Genomic DNA, 21413 nt, shown 5'->3' with positions numbered 1-21413 from the left:
TTCCATCATCAGGCTGCTGCATCCCTTCCCAAAATCCCTGTCATCCCAGCCCAGGAGCAGCACGGTGGGGATGCTGGATGCCCACGTGCAGCCCCATCTGCCCACCCCAGCGCTGGGCACGGTGCAGGCTTTCCAAAGGCACGCGCAGCAACGCCCCGGGGACCCGCGTGCCACTGGCAGCAAGAACATGATTAGCAGGAGCTCTGGGCAGCGAAAGCAGGAGAAAAAGAACAGAACAAACCATGGTTTAATTTGTACAAGCTGGTAATTATAGTTGCTATCTGTCTGAAATCTCTATTGAGTTTATTTAAATATGTTCTCCGTGAAGGCCATTCAAGACAGGAATTATCAAGGTGTTGCAGCAGAAGAGATAATGCCATGCAGTTTTCAACAGATCAAGGGCTGATTAGGAGGAATTAATTAGCTGCTTAAACAGCCCTTGACTCGCTGCAGCAATTAGCAGTCACCTCCCCTCAGTCATGTTCCCCGTGCAGCCGCGGTGGTGATAGCGAGGATTGCTGTCCCTGCACCACTGATGAACAACGGATGTCCTCCTTCCCATAGCCATTAGCAGGCTGGGTCTTCAAGCATCCCGCATCCACCTCTTGTATGCTATTAGCCACCAGTTCTCAGCTGTGCTCCACCACTGGCACTGCTCAGCAGACTGAATGCCACGTGCCAAGCTGCACTGCCCGCTTGTACCTGCTGAGCTGTCCCGGAATGGATGCTTTGCAGAAACAGGAGGAGAAGCTGGTGCTTGAGAGCAGCTGTGAGGCCCCTTTCTGCCCCGCTGCCTCCTGCCATCACCTCACAGAGCTTAATGTCATTTAGTTGCTTCCTCCTGCATTGAGGGAAGCCACCGGAGCTTCGAACTGTCTGATCCAGGATCTGAGCTGTTGCTCTGAAGGCTTCTTTACTCCCAGGCACTCAATTACAGAATGCTGTGAGATGGTAATGGAGCCCGAAAGCTTTTTAGCAAATGATTAAAGCCCTGCAAAGTTCCCTCACTTAGTGCTGGAACAGCAGCTTCCAGTCCATGCAATTAAAACGCTGCAGAGATATTAGAAGAGACAGGCACCGTGTTAACAGTTTCATGGAAGCTATATGGCAACACAAGCCAGAGCCTTGGTTTGTAAATGCCTTTTTTTGATAACGCACCAAGAGGAGATGAGACATAGGCACAATCCAAGTGTCAAAGTACCTCCAGGATCAGTGCAGACCCATGGTGGTGACAGAGTGGGGTTTGCAACATCCCGTTCCCAAAGGATGCTGCAGCTGAGGCAGAGAACAATGGCAGAAGTGCTGTACCAGCCTCTGGGTTTTCGGTGAAGAGTTAAGCCAGCACGGTCAGAAGTGTGCCTTTGGCTCCCAGAGAGGGGCTGCTGCAGTCCTGGAGTAACGAGCAGCAGACGATGGAGAAAGCGGGTGACAGCTTGTGCCACACAGAGTCAGAGGAGGGCATGGGCAGGGGCAGAGCCTGAGGGTGTTGGGCTCCCTGAGCCCTGACACAAGTCCCAAGGCCACCCTGGGAGGCTGCAGCAGTCAGTTTTCTCACTTTCCCAATCTGTACGATGGTAATAACAGCTGTCAGCAAGGCACAGCCAAGTGGAAAGGCTTAGCTGATCCGTGTCTGCCAGAGCTTCAAAAGGAAGACATTGGTTCGACTCAAGAAGACTTTTCCATTGCCTTTCATGGGCCTTGGGTGTGGGGATTTGTTGTTTGTTCTTGCCAAAAGAAACAACAGCAGGGTTTAGGAAAGATGACGTGGTATGTGGATTGGCTGCATAAAGACACTGCAGTGTGAGAACAGCCAGCTGGAGCGGCATGGCTGTGAGCACAGGTGACAGATCGCTTCACGGAGGACAAAAATGCATGTGGAAAGCACGAAAGGCTGCATAAAACGAGAGCACCCACGGGCTCAAGAAGATAAATACTGAGAAGCTAAAAGAAGGTCAGGCTTCCTTCCAAAGCCCACCCAGCCTTGGTGATGTGGGGAGATCGGTGGCTTTGAGGACACCTCCTCTCTGGCAGCATAGGCATTGCGGAGCTGTGGGACTCATCTGTGCCACTGTGACAAAGCCGTTGCTGAAACGGGGGAGTTAAGAGGAAGAAATCAGTGCTGAAGTGCTTCTTCTAGCAGCTCTTCCCCGAAGAAGCCAGCGTGCTGCAGACGGGGGGTCAACGGGATCCAGTCTGAGGACTCTGACACATAGGGAGAAGAGCAGAGTGACTGTTTATTTAGAATTGGAAAAATGAGTTCTATGGAAACCCAGATTGTCTCAAGCATGGATGAGTTTAGCTTAGAAAAAAAGCCCACATCCTTCTCCAATGAAAGTAATTGGACTGAAATGGCACAGGTCACCTCAGCTAACGGCCTTGAGTTGGGGAAAGAAAACGAGTCGGCAGGTAAACAGATAAGGGTTTCATAAGGACTGGGTACGCTTTACCTCAAAGCTGTCCCTTGAGATTACCTCCACACAAGTCTTTACCTTGAATCCACTCATGATAAACAGTTAGATAATAAATTTCATTTGTCTAATAGTGTTTATGTGATTTGTCGAAGTACCATCTCATTAGCTGACTGCAATAAAAACAAGCCCCTACTTAACGAACACCGAGGCAGCCTGGGTCTGCAAATGTTCCATGAGCCATATCCTCTCCTCTTCAATAAAAACAAAACCGACATGGAATATGGGTTGTACTTGCTAGCAATTTCCAACACAAAATCTGAACAGCTTCTCCTCAAGGCAAGGAGCTCATGATTTATGTCCGAGGAGCTGGAAGCTGAAGGCAGGTGATTCTGCATAACCCAGGGTGAGCTGAGTTAATTAATTCTGGCAGTGGGCATCTGGAGCCCTAACCAGCAGCTCCTCGAGCCCACGCAGGGCTCACACTGCACGGCCCTAACGGGTTCTGCCAGCCAACACAGCCCATGGAAAAAGCAGTTGTGAAATAATGACTTCTCCAGAGCTCAGCATGGGCTATGGGAGGCCCTTCCATTCCCAGCCCGGGATTGGGTGTGGATGGCCCAACACTGAAAATGCATCCTAACAAAATAAGCTTCCGAGCGACAGGCGAAGGCTGCACCTGCACCAGTGCACGGGGCTGGAGCCCACAGGGACCCATCTCGGGTGAGCAGCTCAGGTGCCAGATGAGCATCTTGCACGCAGGATGAGGAAGCGTTTTCCCTGATGGGATTTTGCACATTTTATTTTTCACATCTTCCGTGCTCAGATGTCTTGGCTCACACTCAACCTGAGCCAGAAAACCACACATCTCATATTTTCATACATTTTTTGGAGCATTTTTCCTGAGAAAAAAACAGGTTTGACTTTGCTCAGGCACTCTGTCAAGCAGGCACCTTCCCAAGCTGACTGGAAGCAAAGGTGCACGTCGATCTCTCGATGATTGAGACTGTTCAGCCCATCTCACATCCTGTACTTGCTTGTTTTTTTTTCTGTTGCTCATACTCCCGCAGCAATAAGTAAGCAAAGCAGAGGAAGGTGCCTGAAGTGCTATACACACAGACGCTGCTCTGAACCCGGCCATCTGCCCAGAAGACCCATTTTTAAACAAAGCACTCCAACAATAGCACTGACGATGTTTGATCTGGCATCGATATGTACAGAGAAGCTCTGTGCTGCACCACACTGCTCTCAGTACAAATGCCACGTTACGAGGCAGTCAGTGTCTCTCTTTTTTAAGACTTCCCTTCTATTTTCACACCTCCACTCTGCTGTCTTGTTTCCAAATCAGGCCCTGGATCACAGCTGACCCACGGTGCTGAGGTCAAGTCATTCTGAAGTCGCTGCAGATTTCAGTGCCTTGGGTTTGGTTTTAGATGGGGGCACAAAGCTTTCTATCTTTGTCACAAAGCATCCACTCTGCTTTCCAAAGCTTTCCAATCATTGCTGCAAACCTGCAGTTTAAACCTCTCTAACAGCTGCAAATAAGACCAGTCGGATTAAACCCAGTTATTCCAGATGGAATAAAAGTGGACAGTCTTCAGCAAATGCATCCTGTGTAAGAAATATCCTCTTAGCAGGCTGAGACAAGCCTTCTCTGGTTCCAGGTAAAAGAAGATTGAGGTCAGCTAACGGCTCTGACATTTTTCGAGGCCTCTGATTAATTGCAAAGACACTGCTATAGAGCTGCCCTGGAGATGTCAGCTAACGCTATGGCTTCTTGCTCTCCCACATGACCTGTGTTGCAGTGCAGCACCCAGCTCTGTCACCACATTCCCAACCACGTCTCCAACCTGCAGGTGTGCCACTCAAAGCCGAAAACCAAAGCTGGATGCCGCACTATTTCAAGAGAAGTGATTCTTTCAGCAGTCATAGCCCATGGGAGTGGAGATACTTAGACTCTGTTGTCTTAAAGATCAAATCAGAGGCTCCAGCTCATTCAGCATACAAGAGTAATGGGAGGTGGCAAAGGAGAAGGGGACTGGAGGAGGGCTGGAGGTGATTCACAAGCAGAAGCATCTCAAGATGCAAACACATCAGCACACAAACACAGCCCCACGCGCTGACCGAGATCTTCTGTTTGCTGTGGGGGTTTGCAGGCCCAGGCATCATCTTTGCAGTTTGCTGTTGTTAATAGGTTTGCTTGTATTCCAGCTCAACCCTGCTCATTAGCCACACTGTTGAATCTGACACTAATTCAGGATCGCTCCTATTGCTACAAATAAATAATAAAATTGCCTCCACGCAGAGGTTGTTTTCTTCCTCTCTGCCCATAATGCAGGTCTGGTAGCATCTCCTGTATCTGTTAATAAAGACCATTATACCCAGAGTTTCTCAGCAAGTAAAAATTACAGTCATTAGCCAGTGACTGACAAGAGACAGAAACACCATTTCTGCCTGGGCTGGCAATAACAGAACGCAGAGTACGCGTCCCAGTGAGTCGAGCCTTGCTCTCCTGTAACGTGGTACCCAATGTTCTTCATTAGCATCGCTCTTTTTAATAGAGCAAGGCAGCGTCCTGCGGCAGGTCGCAATTACACACAACAATTAATTCAGAGAGAAACAATGACAGGCGTTGCAGAGGCAAACCGTGCAGCGGGGTTGCCAAAAGGTGACATAGAAGAAGATCAGGAACATTGTAAAGCCCTGCCCAAGCACAAAAACAAAACAAGCCAAGGAACAAGTGATAGCGCAAGGAGGCAGGAGGGGCTGCTTGTGAATTACTTCATAATTTTTGTTTTAAAAAGTAAGGAGTTACTACAATTATTGGTCGTAATGCAATAATGGGCAGGACCAGCAGTCTGGGAGCAGGACTTGTCCTGTTTGCAAACAACACACAAAGCTGGTCTGCTTCTCCCACAGCTGTAGCCACTCTCTTTGCCCTTTTATGAAATTAGGGCTTAATTCTCTGGAATAAGCCTGCTAATAAGGACTCCCAACACACCCATCCTTCTGGACAGCGTGTTCTCACTCATCACTCTCCCAGACGCTGCAATGGGAGGGCGAGGGAGAGAATAAATATACCCAGTAGAGCACAGAATGCAATGGAAACCCAATACCCCTTCACAGAGTAGTGAGAGTTCGCTGGCAGATCGGTACTCGCTGCTCTGTGGGGTGGCTCAGCCCCTGTCCTCGCAGTGCTCGGCGTATCGTGTTCTATGCTCTGTGCTAAGCCTCCCCTGGGAACATTTCCCACGGCGCCGAGGACACGTATGTTTGTGATGCTGCTGTTGTCCCAATGGCCAACAATAGAGAGGGACAATGTGATCTTTATGTAACGCGGGCAGCCGAGCTCCGTTCCCCTGTCCTTGGGGATGAGATGTTCACACAGCCCAGCACAACAAGCAGGACCCCAGGCCTGGAAAGCCTGTTCTGGATGCTTTGGGAAGTAATGTAGCAACGAATGGGTTCATCTCAATTTTGTAACCAGTGTTTACACCTTCGTCTGGGTTCCAAAGGAGTCAGATTGATGCAAGTCATACTGGGAACATGGAGCTGCTTATTAGACCAATGTGTGAAGTGAAATAACACTTGTAATAACAATCTGAAGGGTTACATACAATAACCAAACCCCTTGGGCTTGCTGGTGGTTCCTATGGTGATTATGGGAGGCACCAGATGCAACCATATGCCTTTAGGCTTTTGCTCAATGCAGGAAACAACCCCAAAGCCGAGCGAATAGCTGACGATCCTCTTCTCTGCACTCCAAACAATCTCTGTTTTGAAGCCTCAAGCCCAAGGCTGAGATGTGTGTGCAAGCCATGCAAAATGCCCAAACCTTGTTGCATTCACTCACGCATTTGTACCAAAGCACAGGATGGACCAACAGCGGTGCATGGCTGCGGATGGGGAGGCTGAGTGCATCTGTGCCATGTATCCTTGCAAGAAGCCAGCAGCATCCATACCAGGAACCCACGCTCACGCCTGTCTCTGCTGATGGCTGCAGGCAGGAGGGAAATGTTCCTCAAATGGGCAAGGCATTCACTTTGGCTTCCGAGTACATCAATCTCTGGAAAATGACTGCACGACTAAGTCCTGAAATGAAACTAATTCATTTCTGCTTTCCAGCCTTGGGAATCAAATGAGTAATTCTACAGTCATTAAAACAATGTCCTGGTAAAAATAAACAGGAAAGGGCACTTAGTAAGAATGCTTCATAGTTAAAAATACTGTATCTCGTCTGAGGTCATTCTGTTTTAGTATGAACAGCCAAGCGTGCCCCAAGATGATCTGATTTGGGATCACTCCAGTGCTGTTACGCATGTATATGCAGCTGTGCTCACCATGGCAATGGGAGGTGGAGGAGATAATTTCTTCACGTCTGATGCTTGGTACACATTGCAGCTTCCTTCTCACCACTGTGAGCATATAGATTTTTATTATTTCACTTGAACCCTTGTAGAAAACTTCGGCTCTCCACCTCTGGGCTATCTGAACTCCAAGATCAATCTGGAACACGAAAGATTTGGAAAACTATCAGCCTCCCACCCCAATCCACACGTGAACTGAAGGGTTTTTTTTCTCCCAGTGCAAAATCCTCAGTGGGATTTTACAGATTAAGCATCTACTGTTGGATTCACCACAGAAAACACAGCTCTGGAGGAAGAGGCAGGAATAGAAACATCATGGCAATGTGGGGTGATTTTGGGTCCTTCTTCCCTGCACCCAGAAAGGGAGGAGGAAACTCAATTTGGTCCTTCTGAAAGGGGCATTTCTATAGCAAGAGAGAGGCTCAAGCCAGAGGTGGCCACGGATAACATCACGCAGTACGGAGCTGATGCTGGAGGTGAGAAAAGTAGATAGAGTACTGTAGAGGATCATATAAGCTGCATGGAACCTTTCCTTCCCTGAAAAAGTCTTTGTTCTTTTATGGCAAGGAGCTGCTACAATTACATTTTCCTTTATAAGCGAAGCACAAATCAGATAATGAGCAAACCTCCCACCACACAAAGAAGGTGACAAAGGTGTTCCATGAGCCCTGGTGGTCAGACTTTCCTGCAACAGCTGAGTGCAGAGAAAATTGCTAAAACCCATCTTCATTTCACCCACTTCAGACTTTTCTTCCCAAATGCACAAAAAGGATCACACCAAAAATATGAATGTGCCCACACAGACTGCGAGTGAAAGCCCTTCAGCCAGACAAGGATGCTGCTTGCACGTCCTGACCTGCAGAACGAACCCACGGCTGCATTATCCTCGGTCTGGAGGAGTGAAGAGAGGGGAAAAAAAAAGGGTTTGCGGGGGTGAGGGGGGGGGGGGAAAGCAAGATATTGTCAAATTTGGACAGCTAGGTAATGCACTGAAGAGGTTTGTGATTGCAATGTTGCATGGGAAAATCAAAGGCTGCTGTCAGTCCCTCTTGACCCAAAATTTGCTGAGCGATGAGGAAAGTTTAATGAAGATGCACGCTGCTGTGGAAGCCTTGGGCTGCCAGCTTATCAAGCAACCTAACTCTTAATTTTCAAAGAGAGTTCTCCTTTCCTGCATATGAGCAAGCACGGAGGATGGCTTGATAGGGAAAAGAAAAATCACCCAGCACATTGCTGGGAAGGGCTATTCCAAGGCCACCCTCCAAAATTAAAGCCCTTGCTCTGGGTAGCCTGGCTGGCACAATGCTGTTCCCATCCCTCTGCAATGCGCCAACCCAAACCACTGCTGGAAGGATTCATGGCCACAGTGCTCCCCAGCAACATCACGACAGTACTGTATGTCTCCAGGTTAGAGTACATCAGTGTAAAGCTTTGGGAGGATGCCTTAGAAAGAGGGAAGTAAGGGAGAGAACCCAGGCAGGCAGGCTGGGAGTTGCTGGTATTTGTTTAACTGAAAAAGGCTCCTGATATTTACCAGCAACCAGTGCCCAGCTCACGCTGCTGCGATCGGGCTGTTGAGCCACCTGGTTTCATGCACGAGAGCAGGGATGTGGGATTCTTCTGCCAAGTGGTATTTCCAGCTACTCCTGCCATGAGGAATAAAATTCGGGTGGAAAACAAAAGGAGGGCTTTGCCTCACTCATTTACTAATCTGCTTTACTGCTCATTTCCTACAGCCATGCGAGCAGCTGGAGATGTGTCCCCTCTGAGTTCATCAAGAGGCGAGAAAACCAGAAATAACAAGGGCATGCTTCAACCACAGTGCTATCCCTGAGCGCCAGCAGCCTAAATCCAGCCTGACCCCCATGCCCCAGCAGACTGCGTGTCTCTGCCTTTCTTCGTCAGAGCAACGTATTTTGGGAGATCCTGTCTCTCTGGGAATTGGGCAGGTTTCTGCTAAACAGCTGGAGAACACTGAGCTCAATTTGTGACCGTGGCAGGAAACTGCCCGAAGCCCTTGCACAGCCCCAGTACAGCCAACATCACAGGGCACGTGTTGGGATTCCCAGAGCCCATCGCCACCAGTGCCGAGCTTTGGGGCTGGGCAGAAATGCTACTAAAGCCCTGGGCTGCCCAGCAGGCTTTCACATCTCCCTGTGTGGGTCAATAATACCACATTCTTTTTTGCTTCTTGCTGCATTTTTTTGCTTTGTCCCACTGGATGTAGGTTGACATAGACTTGTAGTTTCACAGATTAACAATGTTGAGCAGCATCTCATCTGCAAGAGAGTGTTTTGCTGCGGTACGCTGGATAGGGATGGAGGGGGACAGAGAGGAACATCTAGAGCCTATACACAATCCTCCGAGGCGCAGCGAATGGAGACTTTTAGCTTCAATGTATATTTTCATTTTCTGTATGTGTTCTGACTTAGTCCAGCCTGGCTGCCAGCAGCCTGTAGGGTTAAAGCACCAGTCTGACATTCTGAAGGGAAAAGGACAGTGGTGCTGGGCTGCAGGATGTCTCTCTCCCCCAGGGTGACAGTGCTCCTAATTGTGTCACTCCAGCCAGCAGGCTGGAGGATGTGACCCGGTTTTGGATCCTGTTATGTGTCTCTCAGCGGTGTTGACACACTGGAAACACTAAATTTAGCAGCCAAACAGGTGCAGTACTACAGATTTGGCCTGGGGATGGTGGACTCACAACAGTCCTGGGGCGTTTGTTACGAGGCGGCCATGGGAATCGATGCTGCACTCTCACAACATGATTACAGCATCGCTCCGAAGCCACCACCGCCTGAGTGGGAAGCGTTACCGAGTCACTCAGAATAAAACTGCCACTAAGTGCTGTTTGGGCAAGGGGAAAAAAAAAGAAAAAAAGCAAATCCTCACTGTTTCTCAGGCACTGTAGGAAATGAAAACGGCTATTCCTGCCTGGTAGAGTCCAATTATGAATAATGCGCATTCTCTCCCAGCACAAAGGATGAAAGGCATCAGAGCTGGTGCTGACATTTTAAGACCGGAGTTGTAAGAATGAATCTGAGCCTTGTTGCAAGGCCAGATTTACCCCAATAAAGAATTGCTTTCTGCAGTCAATTGCCTTGCAGCGTAGCTTCAAGCTCCGCTATTGATCTAGCATCTGTTATAAGCAGATAATCATTGTCACTGTGCCACGGCTGCTACAACAGGATCTCAAAGCACTTTCCAGAAGATGGTCGAGGGCTGTTTTCGTGTTCTTACCCACAGCTACACGCAGGCAAAGGCTTTTCAGAGAGATCACGAAACTCTTGCAGATTTGCAGAATTTTAAGGCCAGAAGAGACCATTAAATCACCCACTCCAGCTGGCTCATCTATCCAATCCCGCCCTGTGCTGAATGCACAAAGCTGTGCAGGGCCCCCCTCTGCCAGCAGCCCGCCCCAGCCCTCGCCCTGCTGCCGGCTGACAGCCATTTCTTACCCTGCAATTTCCTTTCCCAGCCAGGTACTAACACGCCACAATCAAGCCACCTCTCAATCTTTCCCTTCTGTGAGACGAGCAGCCAGAGCTGCTGAAATCCCACAGCATAAGGCATTTTTCTCCTGCCCCCAGAAGGTTTCTGGGTTTGGCTCTTGGAGGTTTCAATCCTGACAGCTCGCAGCAGTGTGGGGAGGTTTAGGCAGGCACCTTCCTCCAAATATAGCAAGAAGTGGTCAGAAGGAGGTGAAATTGGGCTGCCAGTGCCTGCAAACTCCCCCTCCACCCCACTCAGGCACTTCTTATCCACTTGGCAGGCTTCTCTAGTCTCCAAAGAAGGAGAAAAGGAAGGGAAATTAAAAATAAATGAACCAAGAGATACGCATCCATCAGGAGCCAGGCGTTGTCAGCTCAGGTCCCTGTGCAACCACTTCTTTAATCAAAACCTCATGCAGTTTAAACACTTGACAGAAGCCGAGAACAGAGATCTTGTTACCCTGAACAGGAAAAGCTGCAACCTTGAAGAATAAATTCACATTTGCCTGATGGGGTCTATTTTCTTGATAAATCATGCTAAGTTACGCTAATCCCACTCCCAACCTTGACACCTGAGCTTTTGCCCTGCAGATTCCTACAGGATGCATGGGTATTTCGGGAGGGTCACAAGAGGTGATGGGAAGAGCACGCTCTCACACAGCAACTGAAAGATGTGCCATCTCTGAATCAGGCCATGATGCCAGCCATATATTTTTAAGAGGCTCAAACCATGAAAAGGATTGCTGGTGGATGGATGCGCTGCCCACTTCAACCTGCTTGCGTGGTGACAGACGTCACACACCTGGCTCACCGCTACGCCACGTGCCTCTTTGCTACTGAGACAGTGCCAGAAACCTTCCAGCCTTCTAGAAACTCCCCCATATGCCAAGGCTCAGAGAGCTCTCTGAAGCTTCCAATACGCGGGTTATCTGCCTCTCCTGGCTTTGAAATGTTTGTCCCTGAGGAGCTGTTATTTAATATCTTCCTTAGTTACCAACGGAAGGGAAATTTCTCCCATCGTCCTGCAGCTTTCCAAACACAGATGGGATTTATTGAAGGTTCTGCCTCCTCGACTCATTGAAGTTTTATGACATGGCTTCATTGACACACCTCCTTCTCATCGGGTGCCCCCCAACAGCACAACAGTGGCTCAGGTCTCCTGGATGCTTTGAACATCCAGTTTAAGTGCTTTTTCTCAGAAAGTCAGGCTGGCCTGCAACCTACCTCACGTGGGAGCGTGGAACCAACAGCTCCTTCTGTAACAGCTATGGTGGGTGGGAAAGCAGAGGCAGGAGGAGGAGAGGAAAAAAAGTGAGGAGCGCGGAAATACATCCAAGCTGTCCCATGGATAACATAACCTGAGGGTCACCTGGGGATGGGCTGGATTTGCACAGAGAAGGGAAAAGAGAAAGGGGGATGTGACCCCTGGGTTTGGTGGGAAATTCAGTTGGGGATCCCAGGGGGACATTCATGGTACCCCCCCAGGACATGTCTGCATGGAAGAGGTTGCAAAATGGGGAACCTGAGTTTTTTTTTGGGGGGGGGCTTTTCTCCCTTGGGAAGAATACGAGGAGAATCAACCCAGCCCAGCCCAGTTGGAGTCCTGCAAACTGTCCCTCATAGGCTCTGGTTCTCTAAATTGCTCTCTTAACAGAATTACATCAGCAAGAACCACGGTTTGCTCTGCAGCCACGCTACTGCATAGCCTCCATCAGCCTTGCTTCATCTCCAAACACAGTCACAAACACAAACAGTGTTTGTCCAGAAGAAACATGCCGGCTGCTTACCAATGCCCTGTGACTGCTGAGAGTGGGGCAGCCGGAGCTCACTCCCCCCGTGGCCTTGAGACACGCACAGCCTGAGCCCCCACTGAGCCGGGGTTTCCCCAGCACATTTTTATTCAGAGGCTCTACACAGAGAGGACAACCCGGCGCCAAAGTTTGCAAGAGGCAGACCTGGCTGGAGTTCAGCAGAAAATGGGAATTAAGATGCTGAACTAAATCAATGCATCCCCACCCAGTTTCTGTCCAAATCAGGAATTTCATGCACAGGAGGTGTTTTGATCAGGGTCCCGGTTTACTTAATTAAGGAGAGAAAGCAGAGGGTTCCTGGCACAACACAGAAACCATCTTTACACTGAGGCTCTTGCAAGCTCAAACAAAGTAATTCAGATGCAGAGATGATCTCAACAGCTGAGAAGAAACTCAGAGAGCAGAAGACAAAGCAAGCCTGTGCGGGGGTGTGGAGAAGAATTGCTGCTGGCTTGGTGCAGGCAGCAGACACTGATCACACGGAAAGGACTGGGAGGAGGTGAAGGAAGCAGGTTAGAGAAAATCTAGGGATGGCTGGAGCCACTGCTGCTAAAATACATCAACAGCGGAGGCTTGCTCAGGGCTGAAGATTCCATAGCACCTCTGCAACAGCCTTCAAGCTGTGACTGGTGTGAGCCAGAGCCTGAACACATCAGAGGGAAGCCCTGGGGACAGGGCAGCACAAGCATATGGTCCTTGGCAGCTCAGGAGCACCTCGTGCCACGCTCACCTCCCCAGAGCTCCCCATCAGCGCAGCAGATCACTGCTCGCTGCAAACCCATACAGATGCCTTCTGCTCCCAGGTGGAGCTCCGCACGACTTGCTTGCAGTGCCACCTGCCGCCAGCGGCAATGCTCTTCAGATGCTGCAAGGGGACAGCAACAACCCAGAGCAATGAACTTCCTGCTGTTACATCAGATTTCCCTGTACTTTAAGAGCAGTTGAAGTCTTGATCCAAATAGCAACACTATTTCCCAAGCTGCAGGCAACCAGCACAGTCACAGGCATAGCAGCAGACACCAATAAAGTACTTTTTTTTCCTTCCCTTTTATGCAATTTCTTGCTGGAGCTGATCTCTTCCCCCAGAGACCACATTCTGAATCTTCTTGTTCATTGATTCTTTATGCTAAGTGACGACTCCACAGTAGAAATAATGTGGCTTATTCTAGTTCGCATTTCAGACACTGAGACTTTTTAATAACGAATTGCATGAAAAATTAGGGAGGCTGCAATAAAGAACTCCGACGGAGGTTTCCATAGTGAATCACGGCTAGGAGAGCCTTGCTTTTCCAAAGCCCAGCGTGAGACAATCTCAAGAGCCCCCACGCTCAGAGAGAGCCGAGCCCTCCCCCTCTGGAAAAACAAGGCCTTTGTAAGGAGACTTCCCCAGGGTGAGAATCACTGCGGGGAGGTTTGGCAGCGACTTCAGGAATCTTGGCTGCGATGACATCCCGTTTCCATGAGTGCTTGCAGGGAGAAGGTTTCGTCCCCAAACCTCAGCTGTGCTGCCGAGGACGCTGCAGGAACTTGTGATTTCACCGGCCTGGGCTCCTTGCCTGGTGTGTTGGCTCTGCAATGCTTGCACAACAGGGCCAGAGATGAATCCTGTTGCTCTTGCAGGGAGGTTGCAAAGCACATCAATAAAGGGCAGCAAAACCTTTTCCGTTCTCCATTCCCAAAGCACTACCATACCCAGTGGCAACACAGTGCCTGCAGAAATAGTAAGCATCACTGTGCACAGATACCCCTGCCCACGCTTGGGGCTGGCTCACGGACACCTCTGCAGCTCTTTGCCAGACTTTGCAGAAGGATGGAGGGGAAATTTCCTCAGGTTAACTTTTGGCTGATTATTTATGTTTCTTGCATCCAAGCAACCTCCTGTCAATATATTCGGATGGGAAGCAGTGGACAACTGGCCTGGTGCATACCCTGCAGGAGTTAATGCCTAGGTATGAGTGGCACTTGTGCCACTGATGTCTCACCACGTACAGTGAGCAGTGCCTGGCTGCCAGGGTGGGAGGTGCAGCAGATGGTTGAAGGATGGGTTTGATTACTCTGTCCCCTCATCTGAGCTTAGTTCCTAATTCCTTCTGCATCCTGCTTTGGCTTCCTTTTTCCTGACCTCTGCAACATATGTCATAGCCACTGCCATCCCCAGGAGCCACAGTGCCAGGACTCTCTTGGCAGAGAAACTCCCTGTTCACTCTTTTCCAGTGCCTAGGAACCGAGCACAGCTCTCTCCACCAAACTTCTCCAGAAGCAGTTCCCCTCCTAGAGAAGTTCCCAGAACAATAAACACCTGCATCAGGATGAGAACTACAGAGCTCTTGCAGAAGGGATGCTCTTGGGGTATTTGGTGGGGGTGAGGGGTTATTCAGCACAGCCCAAAGGGTATTCCTACATCAACTGACAAAAGAAAGCATTCAGGCAGCTCTTACCACGTTCCAGAAGAATGGGTTGAAGGCAATAGACAGGACGGCTGCAATGAAGTCAGAATCAGTCACATCCACATAGCTGAAGACCCGCGCCATGGCTGTCACATCCACCTGCGGGGAGACAGGCAGTTAATGGGGGTGAGAGTTCCTGCAGAGGCACTGAGTGTTGTACCCAAAGATGGGTTACTTCATCCCAAATCAAACGCTCTACAAGAGCTGATGAACCTTCAGACCAACTCCTCCCATGCTCTGGGGACACTGGGCTCTCACGGAGCTTGGTGAAGGACATGGGCACCGCAAAGACCCTGCGGCAGTGAGGATGTGCATCAGGACTCCAGGTCAGCTAGGAAAGCCAAGATTGTTTCTGAGCTGCAGGAAAGGCAGCACCATTCCACTGTGTCCCAATGACCCTGGGGACTGAGGACTGTCCCTGAAGTGCTGCTCTGCGTGGAAACTCTGAGCATTGAACGGCATCAGCTTCCAACTTGCTTTCCATAAACCAAGGCTGATGCAAGCCCACAGTATTGCACAGGGATGCTCTGGCATTGTTAGCGGTTGCAAAAGACTTTCCTGTCTTATTTAACAGCAACAAAAGGAAACCTTAAAGCTTGCTGCTTTTCTCTCTTTTTCCTTTTAAGAAAGAAACATTTTTCCCAGGACAGCTCCTTGACATTGTCAGCATTTTTACATGGAGTAAGCCATGCTGCTTCTCCATCCCTGTCCCCTCCCCTGCAGTGGTATTTCAATGAAAAACAACCAGCACCTTTCTTTTTTTCTTTTCCCCAAAACTGTGAAAACAAATGACAAACTAGCCCAGCCCAAGCCCTTCCCTCACTTGAATCGAAATCAAGACAACATTGAGACGTGGAAGGTTTTTGCTTCCCAAACACAGCTGTGTTTGCAAGTCCTTCAATGCCAGAGGACAGGAAGGGCTGGAAAAGGCATTGCCTTTGCTTTGCCTGTGCAAGAAAGAAACTCCCGCTGTCTCCTCCTGAGCTCTTCAAAGGGACTGGAGCTGTGGTGGGATTTGTGGAGAGGGGCTGTTTGACCTGGTGCCCCCTCACAACGAGAAGACCGCCCACATTACGAAGTGCAAGAGCAAAGGTTGCTTCAGTATGGGCAGAACGGGGAATCCTCACAGAGGTTTGCTTGCTGCCCACAGGCCACCGCTGACTATCCCAGCTCTATGGGGCACCTCCATCCCAGTGAGGAAGAAAGGGGAGAGCCCCCATGGCCTGGTCCTGACCCTCTGCTCCCATTCCTACCTTCTCCAGCCCCTCTTGTCACACCTGGCCAGACCTTTGCCATCAGACTTCAAAATCCCTTCAAAATGAGCTCTGCCAAGATAACCTGCACACCACTGGTGCCAGGACCAAACTGTCCAGTCCCACTTCAGTTGCAAACCCACAAGACCAGGACAGCTTCTTTCCTCTTGTTTCATACAGTGCTGTGCACGCTACCAGCACAGGCTGAACAAAAGCTTCTTGACCTACTAACTCCTGTCTGGCAACATCATTAACATTGCGCTCACCTTTTTTTTCTGCTCCTCAACAACCAAATTTGCTGCTGCTAGCAGGAAGCAGATTGGCCTGTGCCTAGCGTGTGCTCATTGGGATAAAATGGGAACAAACCCATTAGGATGAGCTGTCTCTGCAAGTCACTGAGACAACATAACGAGCACAGAACATTCAACTTTCCCCTTTCCTCCCTGACAGGTGATAAATAACCACACCTGCGATCTCTGAGAGTCTCCTGGTAGCAAATCCTGCTTGCTTTCAAGCTGCACAGCCCCAAAATCAGGGTGGATGAGAGTTGCATAGGCACCCACGTCTTGTTGAGGCACCCTGGATTCTGGGCAAACACAGCTGTTGCCACGTAGATGGAGCATGCAATCATGGACTAAGCAGAAATTAGTGCCAGGAAGGGCTGTGGAAAGCATCTCAAGCACTGTGTGCACTGATGCTGAGCATCCCTGTGCATCTGCTCCAACTGCAGACATAGCCCAGGGGTTTATTGCTGTGTCCCATACGAACAAGCCCCGTTCAGAGGTTGCACAGGGCACTGATTTGTTCCCCAGGTGGCTTGGCAGCCCTGCAATCCTCGGCCTCACATTCACAGCACGCTGGGCACTGCACAAACCAGTGCGGTGCAACGGGAACGCGACGGGGAGGGCACGGAGCACCCGGCCGTGGTGACCTCATGCCACCTGCTGCGTTCCCAGTCCTACCGAGGACAGCAGGAGCCGACAGGAGCCAACATCTCCCTGCCGCTGGCAGAGCGCAGCACAGCTCCATTCACAGCGCCGTGCCGGAGAACGCCGTGCTGCAGCAGCACGGCACGGAGACCGGGCAGCCTTACTTTGGGGGAACCCCGCAGAGCCACACGGAGCCGGGCAGCGGGGCGGGGAGGGGAGAGGCAGAGCAGCAGACCCCGCGGCACCCCCCGCTCACCCCCCTCGTCCCGCTCCCGGTACCTCGCCGTACTCCAGGCCTCCCAGCCCGCCGCAGCAATCCCGCGGCCACCACCGCAGCCCCGCTACCCGCCGGCCTCCCGGCCCGGGCCTCCCCGCCATAGCACGGGGCCGAAGCCGGGGCACCCCGCGGCCTTCCCCCGGCCGGCCGCCAGCAAGCGCGGCGGCGTTGCTGGGAAGTGTAGTCCTCCGTGCGCCGCGGGAACTACACGGCCCAGAGGACGCCGCGGCCCGAGCTGGGAGAGGCCTGGTCTGATCGCGGCACCTCGCGGGGCCTCGTCCCACCTGGCTCCCGGCTGACCTCGCTGCGGGCCCCGCCGCCTCCGCTGAGGGCTCTGAGCGTGTGTGTGTCCGCAGAGCCGGGCAGGGCGGCCCGTGCTGACGGCGGTCGGACTTTGCCCCCTTGACCAGTGAAGCAACCGAGGTGGTGGGGGGAACTGGGGCCGCCTGCGGCCACCTGGGGCTGGGGGGGCGGACAGGGGGTTTGCATAGGGTGGGTTTGCACCACGCGGGCCCAGGTGAACACAAACAGGGCGTCAGTGACACTGCAGAGCGGGACTGGGGAGACAAAAGGTCCCCGGGATCTCTTTTTCTGTGGGGAAGGAGTTGGGGGTCCCGGTGGATGAGAAGTGGGACACGAGCCAGCGCTGTGTGTTTGCAGCCCCCAAAGCCAACAGGCTGCACCAGCTGAGGGGTTGCACAGGGCAGGAGGGATTGTCCCCCTCTGCTCTGCCCTCGTGAGGTCCCACCAGGAGCACTGCGTCCAAGGGTCCCCAGCACAGGGATATGGAGCTGCTGGAGCGGGGTCTGCAGATGGCACGGCGATGTCAGAGTGGAGAGCGTCTGCAGTGGGCGCAGGCTGAGAGCTGCGGGTGTGCAGCCTGGGGAAGAGAACCTCCAGGGAGACCTCGCTGCAGCCTTCCACTGCCTAAAGGGAGCCGATAAACGAGAGGGGGCCCAACAGTCCCACAGCGATAGGACGAGGGAGAATGGCTTTAAACTAAAAGAGGGGAAATTTATATTAGGAAATGTTTACTCAGGGCAGTGTGTCACTGGAACAAGTTCCCCAGAGAAGCTGTGGGTGTCCCATGCCTGGAGGTGGCCGGGTCTAGGTTAGATGGGGCCTAGTCTGATGGGGAACATCCAGCCCATAGCAGGGGAGTTGGAGCTCAATAGTCTTTAAGGTCCCTTGCAACTTAAGCCATCCTGTGGTTCTGTGATTCTATGACACCATTATTTTCTGCGCTCCTCTTCTGGGTATTTATGATTGGTGGATGTGGAGGGCTGCAGTTCTGAACCTGACTGTGTGGGCAGTCTGGTAGTATCTTCCATGCCCCCACAGGGCCTCTACATGGACCGTTCAGTTTTAAAGATCTTCATTTGAGGGGAAATAGATTTTTTTCAAAAGGGAGTTTAATAGGAAGGAAGTGTCGTGAGTGAGCTGCAGGCGTCCCTTCCAGAGATGTCTCAGAAGCAGTGGTGAGGAAAGGGATAAAGGGATGTCTGTACATACATGCCCTAACAGGCAGTGAAAAGGTGCAGGAGTGGCAGCTCACATGCATGCATCGCCAGCAAAACAGCATCCTTTAAGGTTGCACTTGAAAGGTACTTTGAAACTTAGCAAGGATTCTTCGCTCAGTGAAAAACTGGGTTTCATTGGATCTGCTGCTCTGCTGCACCCATGCATCCTCATCTCCTCACCTGCAGAACCAGCTCTGTGCTGTGGGTGCTTGCACAAGGCTGGACCCCATCCTGTCTGGGCTCTCTGAACACATTCATAGTAGAATTTGCAAAGCTGGCTGGTTTGGGGTGAGATGAAAGCACTGTGGGTGGGAACAACGTTCCCCAAACGAATTATCTCCAGCTGCTTCCGGCCTCTTCTCCCTTGTGCTGGATAATTTTGCTGCGCTGAGTGTGTAATTATCGCCTCTGCCATCTCCCAGGCTGGAGCGCAGGAGCAGATGGGAGGATGTTTGTTTTGCAAGTCCCACCAGCTGGGTCCTTGGGGCAGAGGGGAGGGCGAAGGGAATGCAATGGGAAGAGCAATGATGGCAATGTTCAGAGAGGAGGAAATGTCCCCCAGGGGAGGGAATTAGCAGGGAGAAATTGTCTCCAGATCAGCCTCTGTGCTGCAAGAGGAAGATGTCCCTGTGCTGTCAGTGTGGCTGGTGGGGAGAGGACAAGGACGTCATGGTGGGCTGAGAGAATAAAGGCCAGCGGGGCTGGGATGTCACAGACATGTCCATCCTGTCACCCCCGCACTGAGGATCACCCTGCAAGGGCATGCGCTTCAGGGGAGGAGGATGTCACAAGCTGCATGGGAAACAGTCCCAGAGCTCCCATGTCACTTCCACTGCCAATTCCCCAGTTGAGGGGACACTGAGTTGGGGGATTTACAATGGTGGAGTCCCTCCATACACCTCTATTGTGCCTCTGGGAAACATCCCAGCAGCTGGGAAGGAGACAAGGAGGACTTTCTGCAGGGTGGGTCTCTCTCTGTGTTCCCATCCCTTTCCTTCTCCCCATGGCATGCCTTTTACTCAGCTTTCAATTTCCAAGCACTGAGCTAAGGAACAACATTTCCCTCAGTGTTCCCAAGTCTCTTCTCAGCTTGAAGCCTCCCAACAGCCTCCTAAATACCATCGTGATCCTGAGGGGTCGCTGATGAGTATGCAATTGCAAAATGCCTGTGTGGGCAGAGATCACTTAAACAAAGTCATTCTTGGTATGAGGGACGAAGAACAGTCCTGACAGAGGGAGGACCAATGGTGCATCTGCTGTAGAGGGTTTCTGAGCATTGCATGCTCATTGCATGTGGGTCAGGCATGCATGCATGCAGCAGCCCAGTGGAGGATGCTGGCTGTCAGATTTAGCAGGATGCCATGGCTCAGCAAGCTGCAGCTTGCTCAGAAACATTTCAATGTCCCTGAATGCAAGGAGACCTGAGGGACTCCCAACAGTGCAGGGCAAGGAGTACTGCTGGGGGTTTCCCTTGGAAATGAGATACTGCAAATATGGCTGGAAAGCTCCAGCCAAGAGCACAGGTTAATTTCAGCACATAGGTCTGGGGCCTTTTTCACCAACACTTCATGTCCCTTCCCCAAGGGCAGTGTCACAGCTCGTCGTTTGAAACCTTTCACGAAATGAAGCTGACCCCCCTGCAAACCTTCAGCAGTTTGGACTGACAAGCTGCACAGATCAAAGACAGCATCAAAACACCGTAAACAAACAAGACTGCATTGCAAACAGAAGCAAATTACACTGAAACACAAGGCTGAAACCTTGGGCTGTTCAGACAGCACTGAAATTCCAGATACTCTTCTGTTCTCCATCTGATAACGTGTTGTCACCAGCCGTGCAATGCTGCAATCCAGACCTGCAATCCTAGTGGAAATCCTCTAGTGTTTGTGCTGGAGGTTAGCTCTATTTATATTCTGATGAATGATTTACTCGAGTAATTGGCACACAGCTCCCCTATTACAGATCATAAAGAATTAATCACGAGATTTTCAATGCTGCCCTATTAATTTTATTAGGCTTGATTGAACGTGGTGGATTGGGAACATACGGTGTGCGAATCAGACTCTGCTCCCACTGACACCCCAGTTAGTGCTGGGGACTCGCATGGATCCTGATGATCCCTGTACATCTGCAGAGGTAGCTGCACCTTTGCCTCCATGCATGCTTTCACGTGATTGCGAGGGATGCAGCGACCCAGCTCAGCTACACATACCCAAATTCTCCAAAAGCCTGAGATGCTCTCAGGCTGAAAGTCGAGCTGGGCTGAGCGTGCTGTGCTTCCTGCTCCTTTGAGCCAGAAATCAGAGCCGAGGGCTTGGGAGCTCGAGATCTGCTCCTAGAGCAGTTGTTGAACAATGGCCCCAGGAGGAGAGCTCCTGCGAAGGGGAATGTGTCGTGGTACGGGGGCTTGTTGATGCTGAAAGCTGAAGATGCTCGTGCTGGCATCAGGGCTGCCTGCCAGGCATCTTCTCCTTGGCAGAAGCCAGCACAGTCACCGCTGGGCAATCGTGCTGGGAAGGAACACAGCGATGCCACGGAGCGATGATTGCCCACGGGAGATGCTTTCTTGAAAGAAGGAATTAGCAGCAAGAAGTCCCAAAGCCTCTAGGAGCAGAATGACACATCCCTGCCCCAAGCCAACAGCGTAACACGATTCTCTGGAGCAGAAATCTTAAAAAACAGCATCCCCTGTGTGGCTGTCCTCACACAGAAAATGGAGGAAAACCTACAAAATCTCCACGTTGAGGGCTCACAGTCCTCTCCCAGTTACTGTCTTCCGTTTTTACCCGTGGGTGTTTTTATCATGCTGGCTCGTTGCGGTGCCCAGTGGGTGCATGTCGTGATGCAGGGAGGAGAGACAGCACGGCTCCTGGGCAGTGCTCACCTTCAGAGCTGGTTCCTGCTGTGCTCTGA

The 21413-nt window shown here is 51.2% G+C and overlaps 1 protein-coding gene across 1 annotated transcript in view; it reads right to left on the bottom strand.

Annotated features, from left to right (window-relative positions):
• PEMT (phosphatidylethanolamine N-methyltransferase) overlaps nt 1–17081 on the bottom strand; it is a gene marked incomplete at both ends in the record, with an annotated part of 35771 nt that extends 18690 nt beyond the window's left edge. The window contains 2 exons of the mRNA XM_079542818.1: nt 14513–14620; nt 16983–17081. Of these exons, the coding sequence (XP_079398944.1) occupies nt 14513–14620; nt 16983–17081 (207 nt within the window). The remainder of the gene's footprint in view (nt 1–14512; nt 14621–16982) is intronic.
• Between the last annotated feature and the right edge of the window lie 4332 nt (nt 17082–21413).

This window comes from Tetrao urogallus (genome assembly GCF_951394365.1).
Source record: "Tetrao urogallus genome assembly, chromosome: 15".
NCBI classification, from domain to species: domain Eukaryota; kingdom Metazoa; phylum Chordata; class Aves; order Galliformes; family Phasianidae; genus Tetrao; species Tetrao urogallus.
Note: the sequence above shows the minus strand (reverse complement) of the source record. Positions and strands in the feature narration are given on the sequence as shown.